Source organism: Rhea pennata, chromosome 2, assembly GCF_028389875.1.
Source record: "Rhea pennata isolate bPtePen1 chromosome 2, bPtePen1.pri, whole genome shotgun sequence".
Lineage (NCBI taxonomy): Eukaryota > Metazoa > Chordata > Aves > Rheiformes > Rheidae > Rhea > Rhea pennata.
Genome location: NC_084664.1, coordinates 132,481,013 through 132,499,612, shown reverse-complemented (window position 1 = coordinate 132,499,612; position 18,600 = coordinate 132,481,013). Strand labels below are relative to the sequence as shown.

The 18,600-nt window shown below is 34.5% G+C and overlaps 1 protein-coding gene across 2 annotated transcripts in view; it reads left to right on the top strand.

Annotated features, from left to right (window-relative positions):
* Positions 1-18,600, top strand: part of SNTG1 (syntrophin gamma 1) — a 156,912-nt gene that overhangs the window by 122,856 nt on the left and 15,456 nt on the right. For both annotated transcript variants that reach the window (XM_062568243.1, XM_062568242.1), the window contains exons 14-15: positions 5,795-5,947; positions 11,561-11,653. In XM_062568243.1, coding sequence (XP_062424227.1) covers positions 5,795-5,947; positions 11,561-11,653 — 246 coding nt within the window. The remainder of the gene's footprint in view (positions 1-5,794; positions 5,948-11,560; positions 11,654-18,600) is intronic.

Below are 18,600 nucleotides of genomic sequence, written 5' to 3'. Positions count from 1 at the left end.
AGTAAAAACATCTCCAGATGAGGAACATTGAGAAATACACAGGTACATTTATGGCACCAGCTTAGAAGAAATCAATGTTTGTATTCCTGGACTGATTCAAATGCAGGTCTTTTAGTCTATCATCTTTTAATATGGTAGAATAAAAAAATTAATTTTATGTTGTAGCTCAGTGCTGTAACTAACAGGTTATAGGGAATGAACATCTCTGTTTATATCAAGCAATAAGACAGATCTTTCTGATGGAATTTAACTGAAATAGAAATTTATTTTCTGTTCATTTAATTTTCCCATGACAAAACTTACTTTGATAAAAGTTGACCATTAAAAAATATTTGGTTCAGTTTTAGTTTAGGTGACATTCTGTGCATTTAAATTCATATATATGCAACTTCAAAATATTTTTATATTTTAACTTTAAAATACAGGACTGCCCACATAACATGAATTGTGTGTGTGCATATGCCTGCAGAGAAATAACATAAGGTGTTTTTATCTTTATTATTTGATTAATGAGGGTATGTTAGAAAATAGTTTGGGGGTTTTTTTGTTTTGTTTTGGTTTTTTTGGTTTGTTTTTTTTTTTTTTTTTTTTTTTTTGAATCTGTTCTCTGCTGCCTATAAATGCTATTAGAACCATCTCCATAGCAACTAACTGGGATGCCAGAAAAGCATTCCTGAAGTACCAGATAAAGTAATAGATCATTAGAATCCCTTAGAAAAAAAGATTTTCTGTTTATGTAGATACACCTAGCAGGCACAAATGATAAAATAATCAGGGCTCTGATGCCTGTAAGCATAAAAGCATCATCTGATTAGTTTTTACAGTCACTGTACCTTGGAATTATTGTACTCTTGAATTGATGGGAAGGTGCTTTTTATCTTCAGAGAATATAGGTACTAGATCTGAATCTTGGTTACAGCAGGCCACTTAGATCTCCTTTTTTCAGAACTGAGCCAGTCAACAAAGGAAACAGATTTTGTTTATTCCTTCTATTTATGTATTATTAACAGTTATTATAATTAATTTAACAGACATGAATATTTGCTTCATTTTAAAAGCTGAAATAAAATCATTTTAACTGTCAAGGTCTAGTCTGTGCACATATATAACTGACTAGGATGATTTTGAACATCTTACGTGATCATTACTCATGTCAAAAACTGCTCACTACTGTCATTAATATCTACAGCTCCATCCTCAAATTGCTCTTTATATTTCATATAACATTGCAGGTAAACCAGTCTTTGAGGCAGTTCTTGAGCACCTCTTCCTGCATAAAAATCATGCCATGAGCATGGAAGCAGTTAGACCCAGTTTTGTTTTCTTGTGTACAGATCATAATACAAAGAAGAACTCAGCTCTCATTGCCTGAAGTAAAAATTGGCAGCTTCTTGCATCTTAGAAGATTTCCCTGATTAATAGCCTAAATACAAGTGTTTATTGGACTCACTGTGCATGAAATGAAAAGGCATAAGTAATCAAAAAGGAGCAGCGTAGCTTCTGGAGAGGACACCTTTTCCAAAGAGAAAAGATTCCTTCTGCAGAAGAAAAGATGATGTCACTGCTCAATGATAAAGAAGCCTTCTGCCTTAATTTGAATGGATCTGGCTAATGAGCCATGCTTGGTTTCCTTCGACAAATTTATTATTCTCACTTAACATGGACATCATTATTAATTAGGCAAGCAGGAGCCATACCGTTCTGTCAGCAGAGATGCTGTGTTACTCTGAAGCTGGGAATAAGCCAAAGACTTTCCTCGCAGTCAGTCCTTCTGCAAGATGACTTTCCTTCCAGTAGGGAATTAGGATGCTGCTGCAACTTTGGTGACTGTTCCTACTTCAGAGAATCTGTAGTAATTCACATGAGGAACATCAGGGAGAATGGTGCAGCTGATCATTAGCATTATGAAAAAGTCCTTAAAAAATCAACTTGAAATTGGCTATTGTCCATCGTTGACTAGTGAGTGATTGTAACAGTATCAAAGCAGATACTTAAATAGGTAAATAACATTTTATATTTTGGCTGAAATGGACAATCATAGCAAGTTAGTTAATGAGGATTCCTGCTTAATCCAGCCCTGCTTTTGAGACTCCTGACAAGTTTATCTTAAATTTGCAGACTTTTGAACAATTCTTAGTTGAATTCCTAAGATAAAAGTTCGCTGTGAATTTCTGTCTTCTCAAGGATATTCACATAATTGTCTTTTAACTTTGTCTATATTGTTTTCTACAGTTTTCCATTGTGCGTATGAAAACATGGTTAGGGTTATAAGTATGGCATATAGTTTTCAATTTTTGCATGCCTGAACACAAATGACAGACTAAAAGCAAGCTCTGGTAGTAAAAAGGATAAAAAAAAAAAAAAAAAAAAAAGTATACCAATAGCCTTGCAAAGTCACCTAATTATTTTTACAAATAGAGTGAAATAATGCTAAGAAAGAAATGTTGACAATTCTTTTGGAAATAAGTATGTTGACAATTCTTTTTAAGCTGATGTATAGTTTTCTAATATACTTAAGCTGAACTTTTCTTACCATGGACTTGCTATGGACATGGATATTAAAATGACAAGTACATACAAAACATCAGATTAGAACTGATCAAACAATAAAATTATTATTCTGTGTAAAATTTCTCATGTTTTTTTTTTTAATTGTAAATAAGAATTTCAAAATAAATATGAAGTCCTGTAATAGTTCAGATTATTTGTTTTACATTTTTCTGGCCTGAAGAAATTTTTTTTAGAATTTTATTTTTCATCTTTTTTATTATTTTTTTAGAATTTTATTTTTCATCTTTTTTATTATTTTATATTACCCTCTGGGTTAATGAGTACATTTTATGTACTGTGTGTCACAATATGATGTCATAGCTGAAATAGTCTACTCTTTTATGTGCAAATCACTGAGGAGAAATGCTATTTGTTCTAGTTAGATCTTTTCTTACTCAAAATATGTTCTCATTTTCATATATAAATGGCAAAAGAATGGATTAATATTGTAGGTCCATTTAGGTCTTTTTTCTGTTTTCATCCTTTAGGAGTAATGAAATATTTAGTAAAATTTAGTACAATTATTGCTTGCAGTGCTAGTAATAAAATATACATTTTTATTTAATCAATTCAAAAGACTATTCTGAGATTTTTGGACTTTTCAAAGACACTTTAATAAGTGTCTATACCCACTATACCTTTTAACACTTTCATTTTTCACAGTCTACTCAAAAAGTCATCCCTTTGCCATAGCCACCATATTCTTCTCCACAGGCAAAAAGCCTGAAAGAACAGGAGAAGCTAACAGCATGATTTAAAAGCTGTCAAAACTTAACTGTGCCCGTCTAAATAAGAGATGCATTCTGGAAACAAGCTTTGCAGTAAACGACCTCCCATTTAATAACAGAGGCCGTGAGTTCAATTGCTTTTAGTGACAGCTGTTCTTGTGATCCCACATAGTGCCATAGCGTTTTATTTCAAATAAGGTTTAGCAGAGGTTCATGCATGATTCATTAGTAATAATAAATTGTTCTATTGACTCTTGTCAAGAACAGATGAAGATGAGTTCAAAATATTTTTAGTTTCACCTTATATTACAACCATAAATAGCTAAATCCTTCTTTGGAAACGATATGCACCTTATGCATTAGTTTTGTCAAACTTTTAGCTGAATGTATCCATTGAATTATCCAGGTGCTGCCCTGGGAGCATCATGAGCTTGAGACCACACTTAAGACCTGTTAGACAAGTGCCATTATACTGTACAAAGTAGCTGTTCTACCTCAGAGAAGTGAGAGGTGGCCAGTGTTTTTACTCAGCCAGTTCCTACTGGTAGGGACCTATTGTCAGGTGCTAAATAATATGTTTTGTGTTGTTACATATATTCACAATATTAAACGTTTTTCACTGTGCTGCTGCTCTGTGCACTTTGAGGCTCAATGTGCAGTGGAGCGTAGCTGTCATTAACAACAACCTAGACACTCTGACCTCTTTCTTGAGCACTGCATAGTGCTGGTCAAAACATGCCGTGAGCAGAATGACATTTTAGTTTTAGTAGAGGCTTCAGTGAGAAAAAAGGACAAAAGTATTTGTCATGGGAGATATGCTGTTATTTAGCTTCATTCAACTTGTTCACCTGCATAGCCCTACAAACACTTGGAAAAACGTATTTGAGGAAAATATTTTTTTGAAGTGTTATTTTTAACATCTAAAAGCCTGTGTTCATTCTGATGTTTCCATTCATGAATTACAGCTATTAAGATGCTAAGCTTAGGACTGGATGAAATGTAGATTAGGGAGGAGACATCTCTGTCAAGACAGGTGATTTATAAATCTGAGCAACTCAGTTTTGTCGTAGTGATTGCACAGAGAGGGTGTGTTGCCTCCATAGCTGATTTTTCTAGAAGTTGTAGAGCAGATCTGAACCAGGAGCATTCATGCATATGAGCTATCCTGGCTTTCTTGAGCATCAGTCTTGTCATAGGTCTACTGAATGAAAGGGAAGGGGGAATATAGTGTTCATTCTACCATTTCCTGCTTACTTGCCCAAGAACAATAGTTGCATGGAGATCGGTGTAGATATACTGGTTCTTTGTGTTCATAGTCTCCTTTCAGGGGAAAGCCTTCTGGACAGTGCAAGAAAGAAAGAAACAAACAAAACCCCTCCTGGTTCTCTGCCCCACAGCTGGCTAGAACAGTGTAAGGTGCTCCTCCAGCTTGCATCAGCTAGTTATGGTCCACCAAGTGCCCATCCAGTTTTCCCATAACCAGAAGGCAATCTTACCCTCCTGCACTGATCTCAGTTGTGTCCTCTGCAACAGGGTAGCATTGTAAAAGTTGCATCTGTGCTACATATACCCAAATTTCCAGATGTATTTGCAAGGACAGCTGGTGAGTCTGTGGTCTGTGACAGTTACTTTGCTATAATAGGGATAAAATTAATTAAAATTGTTCCTGTAAGTATATTTTTCATAAGGATGAATTATGTGCCAGAATTTTTGCATAGTGTCCTCTAATTTTCAGAAAAAATCATTGAAAAACATTTTAGTGATGGATTCCCTGCTTAACTAGGTTATTCCTTGATTTACGGTCAACTAAAAATGCTAGCAATCTTTAAATGTTATTTATTTTTGCTATCTGATATCCATTGTATATTGTTATGTTGAAAGTAAAAACAAAAATAGCGTGTTTTTTCCAAATTTCAAAGCCAGCAACCTGACCACTGGCAGCCACTATAGTCTCCATTGGCAGTATGCAACAATGGACTAATTTTACGTTGGATTTTGTAAGCCATCACAAATATGGTTTTGTTTTGCCTAGCCTCTATAGGGAAAATAGGACAGATGGACTTCTTATACTGCTTAAATAAATCTCTTGCTTCCTTTGGCAGACTTCCACTCTAAGATGGGGGAGTACAATAGTTTAGATAAGTTGATCTTTGTTTGTGTCCTTCCCAGGAGAATAGAAAGATGACATCTGTTATAGAATTTATCTAGTTTAAAAGTTTATAGTAATATGTTGAGGATTGATTTATTAAAATATTGAAAATTATGCCAGTATTCTTTAAACCAAGACATACTGTGTTGTTCTGTATCATTCTGAATAAAAATATCTTGTTTAAATTCCTTGAGATGTGAAAGTTTAGGCGAAAACTCTAATTTTCAGTTCCTGAGCTCTCGGTAGCTACTGCAGCATTATAGCATTTAAAATTCCATTTAAAAATACTAGATTTGAGGCATAGACATTTGCAATAAGAAATATTAATTGATGGATGCCAGATTATATAACTTCAGGTTTTCATCAGGACAGTGATCTCCTGGACCGACGGAAACATTGCTTTGGTGTTCAGTCTGAAACTGGAGAAGATCTCTACTTTTCTGTGGAACTAGAGTCTGACATAACACTATGGGAAAAAGCCTTCCAAACAGCGACTTTTTTAGAAGTTGAAAGGATACAGGTGAGAACAATTGCCTTAATGATTGTCTTTTAGTATATTAACAAATTATAGTTATCCAAGATAATGAAGTATCTCAAGAAATTCTCTGACCTAGTAGAGTTCTCAAATTACTATTATTGTAAGTATATAATAATGTTTTTTTTTTTTAAATTACTTTTCCTGAGGAGCTTGTAATGTAAAGCTCAGAAGGCATGACCTCAGTTACTATCAGTAGGTAATACATAACTGTTAAGTTTATGGTCAGAAGAGGAAAAGCAATCTTCATGGATCAGGGACAAAATAGGTCTTTAAGTATCATTCTTACATACTGTCATACACATTATTTTATATGTTATGAATGACATCGGAGAACCTTGCAGGAATTAAATTGTCCCTGCAATAAGCAGGACTGAGAGTACATTTAGTGAGTACTTAATTGATGCAAGTGACAGCAAAACTGAACCCAACCCGAGATACGTTATTCCTTTTGCACATTTCTTGTTCTTGTGTATCTCCTCAATTGTCAGATGACCCAGCAGAGATGGATGACATTCAGGTACAGATTACTATTGGAATATTATAGCAAAATTGCATATCAGAGTACTTTTATTTAAAGATAACTGTATTTTTCATGTGACTAAAAATTAAGGGTTTTGACTTAAAATAGAGGAAAAACATTATAATTCTCCTAATTCTTTATGTTATATTGATGTTCTGATAATGAAAGTACATGTGGTTGGAACAGGCTTAATTGAAATTGCCATGAGTTGTCTTGTATACTCACCTAAAAAAGTCACATTAGCATATTAGTCTGTGCAAATATTGGTTAATGCTTACTTTGTATATACTCATTTTCTGCATCCTCCTGTGAACATAGGCTCTGACAGTCAGCTTTTTTAGACAAATTTTTATTTATACGTTAGCCCTCTCCTGACCAGCACTGCAGATGGAATTAGTATATACAGCAGATACCACCAATAGTCTATTTTGAAAAAAGCTACACTGCTGTCAGTTTTAATGTGTATTAGCTTTATTGGAGGAGGACCCTAGAAAGTACATTTTTTAATCTTTAACTTGCTGCACTCTGCCACCTTAGAAGCTATTCTTACCTTTCGAACTTTTATTGTCCTCTTGAAAAGTGCAAGTGTAGTTTTTCTGTATAAAAATTGCAACAAGATATGTTCTTGCTACTAAGATTTTCAGATGCTTTGACTTTCTCAGGTAACTGACTGTAGCATTGTTTGTAAAGTACTACTGTGCCATTAGTAAAAGAATATGTTGCATTTTTCTCAGATAACTTTTAGTCCAGAAGCCACTTATATTTGTTCTTCTCTCAGAGAGATTCCTACTGTAGCATTCCTAGTTTGACTAGGGTTTTAGAGTCATAGCTATTCAGATTTTTTCCCTTGGCTTCCCAAAAGACTTTTTCTAATAATCTTAACCTCATATTTTTCCCCTTTCTGCCTTTCTTTTCACTCTGTTGACTTTTACATGAGCAATATGGAACTCAGAAAATTCATTTTCTGAGCTAGTTTGATTATAGAAATTTTGAAAATGTGGATGAATAGCCATCTCTTGATAGCTTATTACAGTGTTTAATGTTATGCCTCTATTTCTGCCTCTTGTGCTATGTCCCAGTTTGGAAAAACAACAGAGTATTAATTTTTAATATAATTGAGCTTGGCTTCCCATGTTTTTTCTTTCAACAGTCTGGTATTGTGCTTTCATCTAGCAGTTTCTTACAGATTCATATGAAGTCTGGACTAGATACTAGATTTGATCAGTGTTATATCTTGTCTCCAAAAAGTTCTTTTAAGAACATGATCTCTCTCTCTCTCTCTCTCTCTCTCTTTTTTTTTTTTTTTTTTTTTTTTTTTTTTGTGTGTGTGTGTGAGAGAGAGAGAGAGAGAGAAAAAAAGACAGCAGGTTTAAGGTCAACTAGTATAAATTGGCATAGCTCAGCTGAGGTTAATTGGGGCCCTATTCTGATGAATTTTAAATAATATATTACTATCCAAATATTGAAAAAACTGCCTCACTATAAACATGTAAGAAATTCCATTTATGCCTAAATCATAGCTTCTGTGACAGGCATATCTTCAACAAAAATAATAGCACAGTTTTATTTAAGAAAGAAATAAATGAGAGGGAGAGAAAGTCAGTAAAGACAATAATGGTTTTGCAATAACGTATGATACAATTTATGATATTGTAGGGGTGCCATTATAGTTTGTTTCAATTACTCTTTAAATAGTTTTCTTTAGAGTAGTTATCCATTATCATAATTAGATACTAAAAATAAAATAAAATAAAATCTCACCTCAAATTGGGGTCTTTTTTCTTCACTATCTCACAGCATCTTAGAATCATAGAATCAGTAAGGTTGGAAGGGACCTCTAGAGATCATCTAGTCCAACCTCCCCGCTCAGCAGGGTCACCTAGAGCATGGCAGACAGGGTTGCATCCAGGCAGGCCTTGAAGATCTCCACAGAAGGAGACTCCACAACCTCTCGGGGCAACCTGCTCCAGTGCTCCGTCACTCTCACAGGGAAGAAATCCCCCCTCACGGTCAGGCAGAGCTTCCTGTGGTTCTCTTTGTGCCCATTGCCTCTTGTCCTGTCACACAGGACAACTGAAAAGAGTTTGTCCCCGTCCCCTTGACACCCTCCCTTCAGGTACTTGTACACATTGATAAGATCCCCCCTCAGGCTTCTCTTCCCCAGGCTGAAGAGGCCCAGCTCTCGCAGCCATTCCTCATAGGGCAGGTGCTCCAGCCCTCTGATCATCTTTCTGTGATGTTCTCTTGATGTTCCTACTATTTTAAACTGAAATTTTCATCTCTTTCATCATGGATATATTTTTTTCTACCCTTCTTGTTTGTATAGTGGTTGCTTGTTCCCTAATATAAGAAATAGCATGTAAGCTGCATTGTAGTACAATTTAAAGCTTATCTCCATTGAATTTGATTCTGAGTTTGAAAGTCTGAATTAAATCTTGGACCTAGCTTAAAGCAGGCTTGCAGTATATCATTCTTTCCATAATTTGAGCTGAGAGTATTGAGGAAGTCTAAGGAACATAATACTCTGGGTTGTCTCCTTCAGCACCTGACTTGCTGAATTATTCATAAACCCAATTTAAGATTCTGTATGGTGTGAGGAAACAAGAAATAACTGCTGAAACTCTTCTGCCTTCTTCTGGGAGGGGATGCTTCCGTTCTGATAAGTTGTTTTTGGTAAGAAGTTTATGAGCTCTATCTGAGAAATCAGTAGTCAAGGTCAAGCAATCATGATTTTTTTTAACTGTCACCTTTAAAGCTTTAAAACATTTACTACATGTAAAAGAGCTTTTAAATTGTCAAGTCTCCTGGGAAATATTTCTTCATTTTTGTTTTCTCCAAATGTCTGACTTAAAAGACAAATTAGAGAAAATAAAGGTGAGAAAAAATTGTACCACGGTAACGGTGCAATACTCAGTAATGTATGTCTGTTCTAGACATATTGGAGGCACAGAAATAAAATAAAAAAAAAGCTGTTGTTTTATGCACCTTTATTCCAAGTTAACAAGAGAATTGTACAAAACTGCACATTTTTGCTTCGCATGCAGAACTTCAGCATTTCATTATATGAGACTTCATTAAGTAGATTCAGCTGAAAATACATTACTTTCTATTGATGAACTTTTTTCTTTTACTAATGTTGTCAAAGGTAAAATCATTTCTCTTTCCAGCAACACTCATTCAGGATCAAAGTTTACATTTTCATAGCAGTTTTATGGTGTAGCTGCTCCAGAAAGAGCCACTCCTATTTGATGATATAAACACAAATAAAATATTACTCTGACACCATGGAATTTCATGGATTTTGTAACTAAAGTATATTTTTGTGCATTAATAATTATAATGACTGAGTGCGGGTCTGTGCTGTATGAATTCACATTTTACACATGTAGTGAAGTATGTTAAATTCTTTGGGTATTGGAAGGTACTGGAACGGACATGTCGTTGCTTTTCACCTCAACAGCAGCAGCAGGAAACCTTTCCTTCAGGAAGACAGTTACAGCTTTTAAAAACATTTGGTGGATCACACAAAACATATAATTTACTGTTGCTTCAGAGATGGTGCAAAAATCATCTTTTAAGTCATAGGTAGGCCATGGATTCTTCTACTTCTGAGTCATAGATTATCATTCCTTGCTTATATACTGGTTTAAACATTGCCAGCGTGCCTCACTGACAGCTAATATAGAGTCTTCTTCACAGAGATAGACATCACTGTATTTGAAAGCAGTATTACAGAGCTCCAGGGTGTGCGTACCAAATTTGTCCAAAAACTTTTTGGATGCAGTTGAGACCTGATTTGTTCTATGAAAGCAATTTACACAAATATTTCAGTTCCAGGAAAGTAATATATGTTTAAATGTGAGAAAATCAATTCAAAACAACAAAAGAATCCCTATAGCTATGAACTTTTCTTTCTCCTTCAGTGTGAGCATAGGTATGTCTAGTTCATCTCAGAAGAGCTGTAAATGAACCTTTCAGCTTCTTGTGTTCTGGGGAGACCATTTAGGTGCATATCCAAAGAATATATAAGTGAAGGCATCTGATATGCCCTTAATATTTTCCTTGATATTCAAAAAGCCATATATAATGACACATGTCTTTGTAGCACTGATAATTTTTTAATTTATATTGTGTCCATGTTAATAATTTATGTTTCAGTTCTTTGACACATAGGTCATACAAGACTTTTTTTCTCATTTGGTGCCTTTAGTGGTTACAGTGAGATTTGAAGAATATAGTTATATCTCACTTGGTATGAAGGGCAAAATTTCTATAAAATAAGGATGGCCTCTCTAAAGCACTTACTACATCAGACTTGAGAATAATTTAGTACTTTGACAGGTTTTGTGGTGAAAAATTCAAGTTTATCATTTTGAACCTGAAGTCAGCCCTCAGGCACAGCAATAATTTTGATCCTGAAAATGTCACTAATAGATGTCTTGTGCTGTGTATCAAACTCTGATATTATGGAAATAAATAGACACATATTAAAAAAACCCATAGATGAGAAAGTCTTTCAAGATTTCAAGGTTTTCTCATAGAAACCTTTGAGACGTAGTAGCTGAAGCAAAAAGTTGTTTTGTATGTTACGTCAATTGTTGTGTGATATTGAAATACTATCTTTTTTCACTGAGATTTATTCAAAAATAAATAGCATACCAAAGAGATATTTTACAAACATTGTTTTTGCTAAAAAGCTGGATATATTAATGTTTAAAGGAAAATACTGGATTTCATCTTCCAGAATGAATGTGGGAGTTCAAAAATAATGAAAAATCCCTTTTAGCAGTTGTCATTGGTAAACCACTGAGGCTGTTCAATTCTGATTTATTTTTTTCCTTAATGGAAGTAAAGCCTTTTTTTTAAATAATACTTAGTAAACTTCATCAGTGGTATAAATCCTTTGATTTGAGGTACATTTGCAATGAATTGGCCTATTTACACAGAAATTACTTCTTTTTGATAATAAATTTGAGATACGTGCATTAGAATATAGGTACAGAAGGACTGGTCTTGGAAGGAAGTTGAAGAATTGTGTACTGTAGTAACTACCTTTTCTGATTTTTCTTTTACAGTGCAAGACATATGCCTGTGTTTTGGATAGTCATCTTATGGGACTTACCATTGACTTTAGCATGGGTTTTGTATGCTTTGATGCAGCCACAAAGGTAAAAGTCTAAGACTGGTCTACATCATAGTATTGTTATACTCATACTTCAGGATAAATGGTTAAGCTTTCCTTAGAAAGTGCTTTTTTTTTGGTATTAAAACAGATAATCTTCTGCCAAATCTCTCGTGTTTTATATTAAACTCGAGGATGATTTCTGAATGATATGAGAAGTTGCATTCTGTTATGTGCTTGTTATTGAAAAGTCAATACTAGCATCAACCTGAAACAAGCATCAGGTCTTCATTCTATAATTTCACATGAAAGCCAAGACTGATTCAGTCTGGTGTTTCTTTCTCTAGTGCATCCTAGTTTTTGAACGGAAATAAACTTCTTGGATCCAAGCTGACATACACTTTAAAAATTAGCTGTCTTTCTGTTCGCTTGTTGCATCAGTGAGTCTGTCTGTTATTATAGCATTTCCTGGTTTATTTTTTAGATATTTTGTTTAAGTGCCTGTAAAAAGATAAATATCATCATGCAATATTTTTTTCCTAGTGTATGCTTCTGCTACCTAATGCCTGCATCAGCATTACACAATATCAAGGAGGAACAGCCATTCAATTTAGCCACCAACTGTATGCCTCATACTATTTTAAGCAACCTCAGAAAAAAAATCAGTACAATTAAGAAAATAGTTTGCTATATCAAGCAAATAATATGCCATCAGTTTCTACATTGTATCAATGCAGGTCCAAATCTCAGTGAAAACACTCTAGAACCTGGGTATGTTCACATTTGCATCAATTGCTAACAAGTACTAAAATGTAAACAGACTTTACTGCTGCTGTGTTACTACGTCACTGTGCCATTTGTATTGTACAGCATTTCTGGAGACATCATGTTGGTGAACAACATTACTTACAAAACATTTTTATCCTCACAAATAGATATTTTTGTTCTTCCATTGCAAAGAGCAGAAAAATATTTCAAATATTAAAACTGATAGCAGAAACGCTAGGCTTTACAGCAGAATAATTGAAAGTAGAAACTTTAGCTTTGGGAACAGCTTTGCACTTGCCCCTTTTCCTCTACTCTTCCTCTTGCCTTATGTTCCCTCAGCGGGCCATGTAAATATTATTAAATATACATCATGCCAAACTCCAACATTAAAATCTGTGCAGCAAGAAATTAGCATCTAACTTTCAGAGCAGTGCAGGAGAGACCTGACCAGGTAGACCGAGAACCCAGCCTTATGTCAACACCTCTTTCTTCTCTGCTCCAGTTAAAAATGCACAAGCAAAAGGGAGAAGATCCACAGTGCCAGACTAGTGCAAGTGCAGGAGGGGAAAAGCTTCATAGGCATTGTGTTGCCAAAAGAGACAAGGATAAAACACCTCATGAACTGGAGGAAAGACATTTTCATTGTAGTGAAAGGTCCTTAGTTGTAAGACAAAAAATAGTGTGCATAATGCATCTTCTGCCACCAACAGTCTGTCCTCCTCCTCCTCTTTCTCTCCTGGCACTCTTGCAATGCAAAAAACGTTTCTTGGCCACAGACCAGCCCAAACAACCCCTCAACTGACGCCATTCATTCATCACACTTCCATACTGGCTGCAAGAAAGAGCAGAGAGCTGCCTTTGGTGTGAAAATTCATCACCAATTCCCCACCATGTCCCTCTGGTCCCTAAAGTTCCTGACTCTGCCCACATATTGTGGCAGGAGTGATTACCCGTAAAAAAAGTTCTTTCACCTTTTTCAAAGTTACATATCTCCTAGCTTCACTTCCACCTTTTACACCTGTGCTAGTCATGTATTCTCTACCTTTCTTGCACTTCCCATGTTTGCATTTCAGACTAATAAATTCAAATTTGCCTTGAAACTTACTATTTTTTTTCTTTTAAAAGTGAGGTTTATTTTCATTCTTGGAGAAAGGAATGAGTGCTTGCGAAGCTTGGAAGTCCTGAGAATACTGAAGCTTTAGGGTTTGGTTTTGTTTTTATTTGAAGCAGAAAGCTAGACAAGCTAACAGACTATAAGCTAAAGGCACAATGAGTTAAAAATCCTTATCTGTAAGACAGCATGGATACCAGCGGTATGCCACATGCTGATCTGTCCATTAGGCATGGAAATCTGATTCCTGTACACTGGATAGGCAAGGGGAAAAAAAGAGATAGCAGTAGCCTAGATTATTAAAGTTCTTATAAACTTAAAATATTAAGAACCTTTATATACACACACACACACACATATATATATATATATATATATATATATATAACTTGGAAACTCAGACCTCCCAGAATGGTGACTTTTAGGCATAAAATCCACAAGAATCATAAACATTTTTTAGTTCTATTAGCAATACATAAAAACTTCTTCGAGAATATATTTCTGGCAATTACCATTAAAAGTTTTGTGTCACATAAGCTATTCATACCATCTTGCAGGTCCTTCTGTTCACCAGTCTTTGGGAAGAAACCTTCATTCATCTCACAAATATTTCATGGAATGTATAATACAATTGTTTGGGTGCCCGAAACCTCATTATATTCTTCTGTTAACAGTTAAAAGGCACACCATTTAGAGTCATAAAAGCCTGAAAAACAAACAAAAAAGAGGGTGCAGATCTCTTTGAAGTTAGGATTGTGTACATACAAATACAGATACACGTTTTTTTGACTTGAATGAAAGTTGTACATGAGCAAAGCTAACGCTCTTTAAGTTTTCTGATCAAATACAACATTATTTATTTGTGTCCACAGAGTCCATAAAAGGTTTTCAGGCTTCTGTTATGTATTTACTTAATCTATATCAATAAACTGTATATCATTCACAGCAAGAGTTTTACGTATACAGAAAATGTTTACATTTGGAAGTGATAAAAATATTATATATGCCCTCTCTACACATTATTTTGAAAGTAGTTTATATTGTCTGTCTTAAAGCTTTCAGTCTGATAAGCAGAAAGCCATTAGTATCCTCAGAAGCCTACCGGCACTCCAAGAGTTTAATTAGTTTGTATGTTAGAATAAAGTGCAACACCATGGATGAAAAGGATGACATCTAGACAGAGTAAGATGATAAGGATAGCTCTAAAGCCGTTGTTAATGCTGAAGTAGGCGTAAGGCTGGGCCAATAGGATATGCATAGCTCACTAAGGAATATGTACATTTTATGGCTTAAGTATTAAAAGTAAATGTCTTTTTTGAGTCTGTATTGTCAGACTTGTTTTGAGAACTGTTTTCCCAAGGTGAGTCCTGTAATTTCTATTAGAATGGTTCTGCCTTGGGGACACTGGGACACACCAGAACTTTACAAAATTTTCCTGAATTATATTTTCCTCTGGGGTTATGTGTGGACAGTACACATGTATCACCGGGTGCAGCACCGCAACACAGAAGGACAGGAAGTATTCACCAGAGCAGGAACTATGCTTCCTATTGAAATCACCAGCCAACAGGTATAAAAATAGATGAACAAAGACAAAAAGTATTAGGGCTATCACTGAGGTCTGTCACCTTCTTTATTCCAGCCAAGTTAGGTTATCACTGATTGTTTGAAGGGCATTAAACTTGTTTTCTACCAAGTATACTGTTTTTTTCACAATACTTCACAATACAATGCAACAATTTTGATAGTAATGGGAGAGAGAGAGAGAAAAGGAATTTGCCATACCTATCAATTCTAAAAGGTTTTCTCAAAGGGGCCTGAGTAGTTGAAGGAGTGAAATTTCTAAAATTCCGTAATTCCACTCTTTCTTCCTAAAGTGCTGACAGACTTAACACATTCAAAGCCTCCAAAAAGAGAAGAGGAACAAAGCCATATAATTCATCATAATTGGTTGCCAAGTGACTGCCACAGTTGTAGTACTTAACCAAGCCACAGGATGAAAAGTTGCCTTAAATCTGTTTGAAATGTGTCAGCTAAGTTTTAATGAGTACCTAGTAGGAAAATCATTGCCAAGTCTCCAGCATTGTATCAAAAGATAAATGGCACAATTCTCTGAGCCAAATATTTGTTTTGATCTGTTTATTACAATGATGGCAGGTTGACTTTCTGTCTAGGCTGGTAATATTCTTCAACAGTATTGCTATAGTCACATAAACTGAAACAAACTAAATATATTTAATCACATAAACTAAAAGTATGGGACAGGAGCTCAAGCCCTCTTTAACAAGAAAAATTTGTGAAAACAATAAAAACTGAAAATCCATTTGTAGGACAAGGAAAATATGAATAAAATTTAAATTGAACTGTGAATGTCTTAGGAATATTTAAACATACATTTGTAAATTAAGATTGTGCAAAAGTCCTAGCAATTATTGCGTGAATTAACAAACTCTGAACTAAAGACAAAAACGCTATTTAAAATGTCGTACTGCTCATGAGAAGAGTACTTACATCTAGTTGCATCTAATTCTTTATGAATTATACAAATTTTTACAATTGAAAAAAACCCATAAATTAATATCTTTCACAAGGCAGTATAGTACAGAAACTCCTATTCACTGATGAATTTCATCATTCCCAAAGTGCATCCCAAATGGAACATATGAATTAATTGTCTGACAGTAATAAAGTTACACCGCTTGCACTATATACTCACTTTTATTATTTTCCACAATCCGTAGCAAATCTAAGCTCTCTTTTGGGGGTTAGAGCTGAGCTTCAAGCTGTGTTCCATAGACTCCAGGGTTTAAAGTCAGATCACTCACCAGGTCTAGCTTTCAGTCCTTATGAAATAAAACTGCAGATGCAAAATTTTTACGTGAGTTCAAAGGGGATCCTTGTCAAGTACTTTAAGGACAGATCTAATAGATATTATTAAATGGATAAACAACATCAGCTTTTCGGAATATTCTGAGCTGAAAATGTATTAAGTACTACATAAGCTTTTTTACTCTTCCCCAGAGTAATGGCTTATGATCATTCTTGAGAGGAGAATACCAGGATAGATGGTCCTTTGGTGTAAAACAGAATTAAAGCTTTTACATTCTCAAGAAATGTTCTGGCAACAAGTATTGCCCAGTTACCTTTAAAATGAGACTTCCACTCTGGAGCTAAGATAACTATGTTTGAAGAAATCAGTTAGATAAAATTAATTTTTATGTGTTAAAGATTCATAATCTACCATACTCTTGCAAAAATAATCAGAATAATTGGGAAAAAATCCAACTAATATGAAGAGAAAGCTTTCTGAGCAGACTTGCAAACTGCATACATGAATCAAAATAATTGTTGGTTTATGATAGTTTGTAAGTTAAATGTGTGCTTAAAAAAGTAATTTTCATGGAGTCTAGAGTGAAATATGTTAGAAAAGAGTTTTGTGCGGTTAAACCTAACTGTACAGAAAAGCCGACTGCAGTCTTCCTGTGCTTGTTGCATAATGAGCCTAATCAATAAATTGATCTTGTGCAGGATGCAAGTAGGTTTCCCATACCAGTCATGAGCCATAGAAAACTTCTGATTTTCCTAAGCTATTGCTATGATAAAGGTACTAAATTTACAGATACAGTTATCAGTGAATTGTATCCTTTCTGTAATTCCTTAGGGAAGTAGCTTCACAACCTTGAATTTACATATTATATGAAAATTCTTTTCCTGGTATACTATCTATCTTATATCATCCTTTTTGTATCATAATTATACAAAAATTTTGAAAGTATAAACTCAGTATATATACAGTTATGTGACCAGATTAGTCAAGAAAGATGAGGTGTGTTAAATTAAACATGTTATGTGCCTTATATGGGGTTTAGATTAGTGTTTCTTACACAAATTTGTAGTTTCTTAAACTTTTTTTTTAATTATTCCCTTGCATCGATTACTAGCTCCTATCTTTCACATTCAGCTTTTAACTTTTATTTTTGATTTTTTTAAAAAAGTGACATTTTAATGCTTCCCAGAACACAGGAATCCTTTTTTTTTTTTTTTTTTTTTTTTTTTCACAAAGATCAAGTACTAGTTCCTGAAGACACCAAAGAATTCCTCTCCTATATTTTGATGCAGTGAGGGCTTCAGTAAGTGTTCAGTCAACTTGTATTTTATACTCAGCTGCATTCATGGTCTTGTAGTCTTTCTTAATTGCTACAGATCTGATGGTGAACTCTGTATTATTTATAGTGAATAATCGCTTATAAACTGAAGTTAAACGTTATTTTTTTCCTTTCTTTCATTTCAAGCTAATATTTTTTTCCATCATGCTAGACAAAATTTCACAAATATTCTAAAACTAAACTCAGTAGGAGTGCTCATGAAAGTTTTTATAGAGGGGAAACATCTCTCTCCTCATGCTCACACTTTCTAGACAAGAGCCATGCAACCCTGTGTGGCTTGTTGCCTTGTTTACTGTAATATACTTACCTGCAAAATGCTATGTCTGCACTCCATCACATTTACTGCTCATTAAAGTGGCCTAAATATATGTTTTTCAGAAGAAAAAGAAATCATTCCTTTAGAGGACTTATAATAAATTTAAGTGCTGCTGAATCATGTGGTGATGCTAGAATAAAATAACAAAAGGCTCTAAAATTGCCCATGAGGTACATATCAATAAAGCACAATGTACCAGTCATCTGTTTTCCAACAGACAAATTGCACAAGTCATCAAAAAAAAGAGTAAATTGTAAACAGTAAATCGCACTGCAAATATAATTAATTTTTTTTATTCATAACAAGAAGGTCCTAAGTAGTACAGAACAGATTTTCTCTGAATTTCTTTTGGAACAAACTCCACCTTTTCTAAGGACACATGTTGGAATGTCTGTCTCTTCATTCAGCCAATATATCTACTGCATATGAAAATGCACAGCATGTAAAAAATAATCTTTAAATCCTAAGCTTGGTAATGCAGAACAGAAGAAAATAAGACTCCCTTCGTGGTGGTGGTTTAATAATGTAATTCTTCTGAACAAATATTTATCCCTACCTAGAAATTTAAATGTTGAACAAGTGGCTACTATAACTTTAATATAAGCAGCCAACCACTGTTTGGACAATCTTAT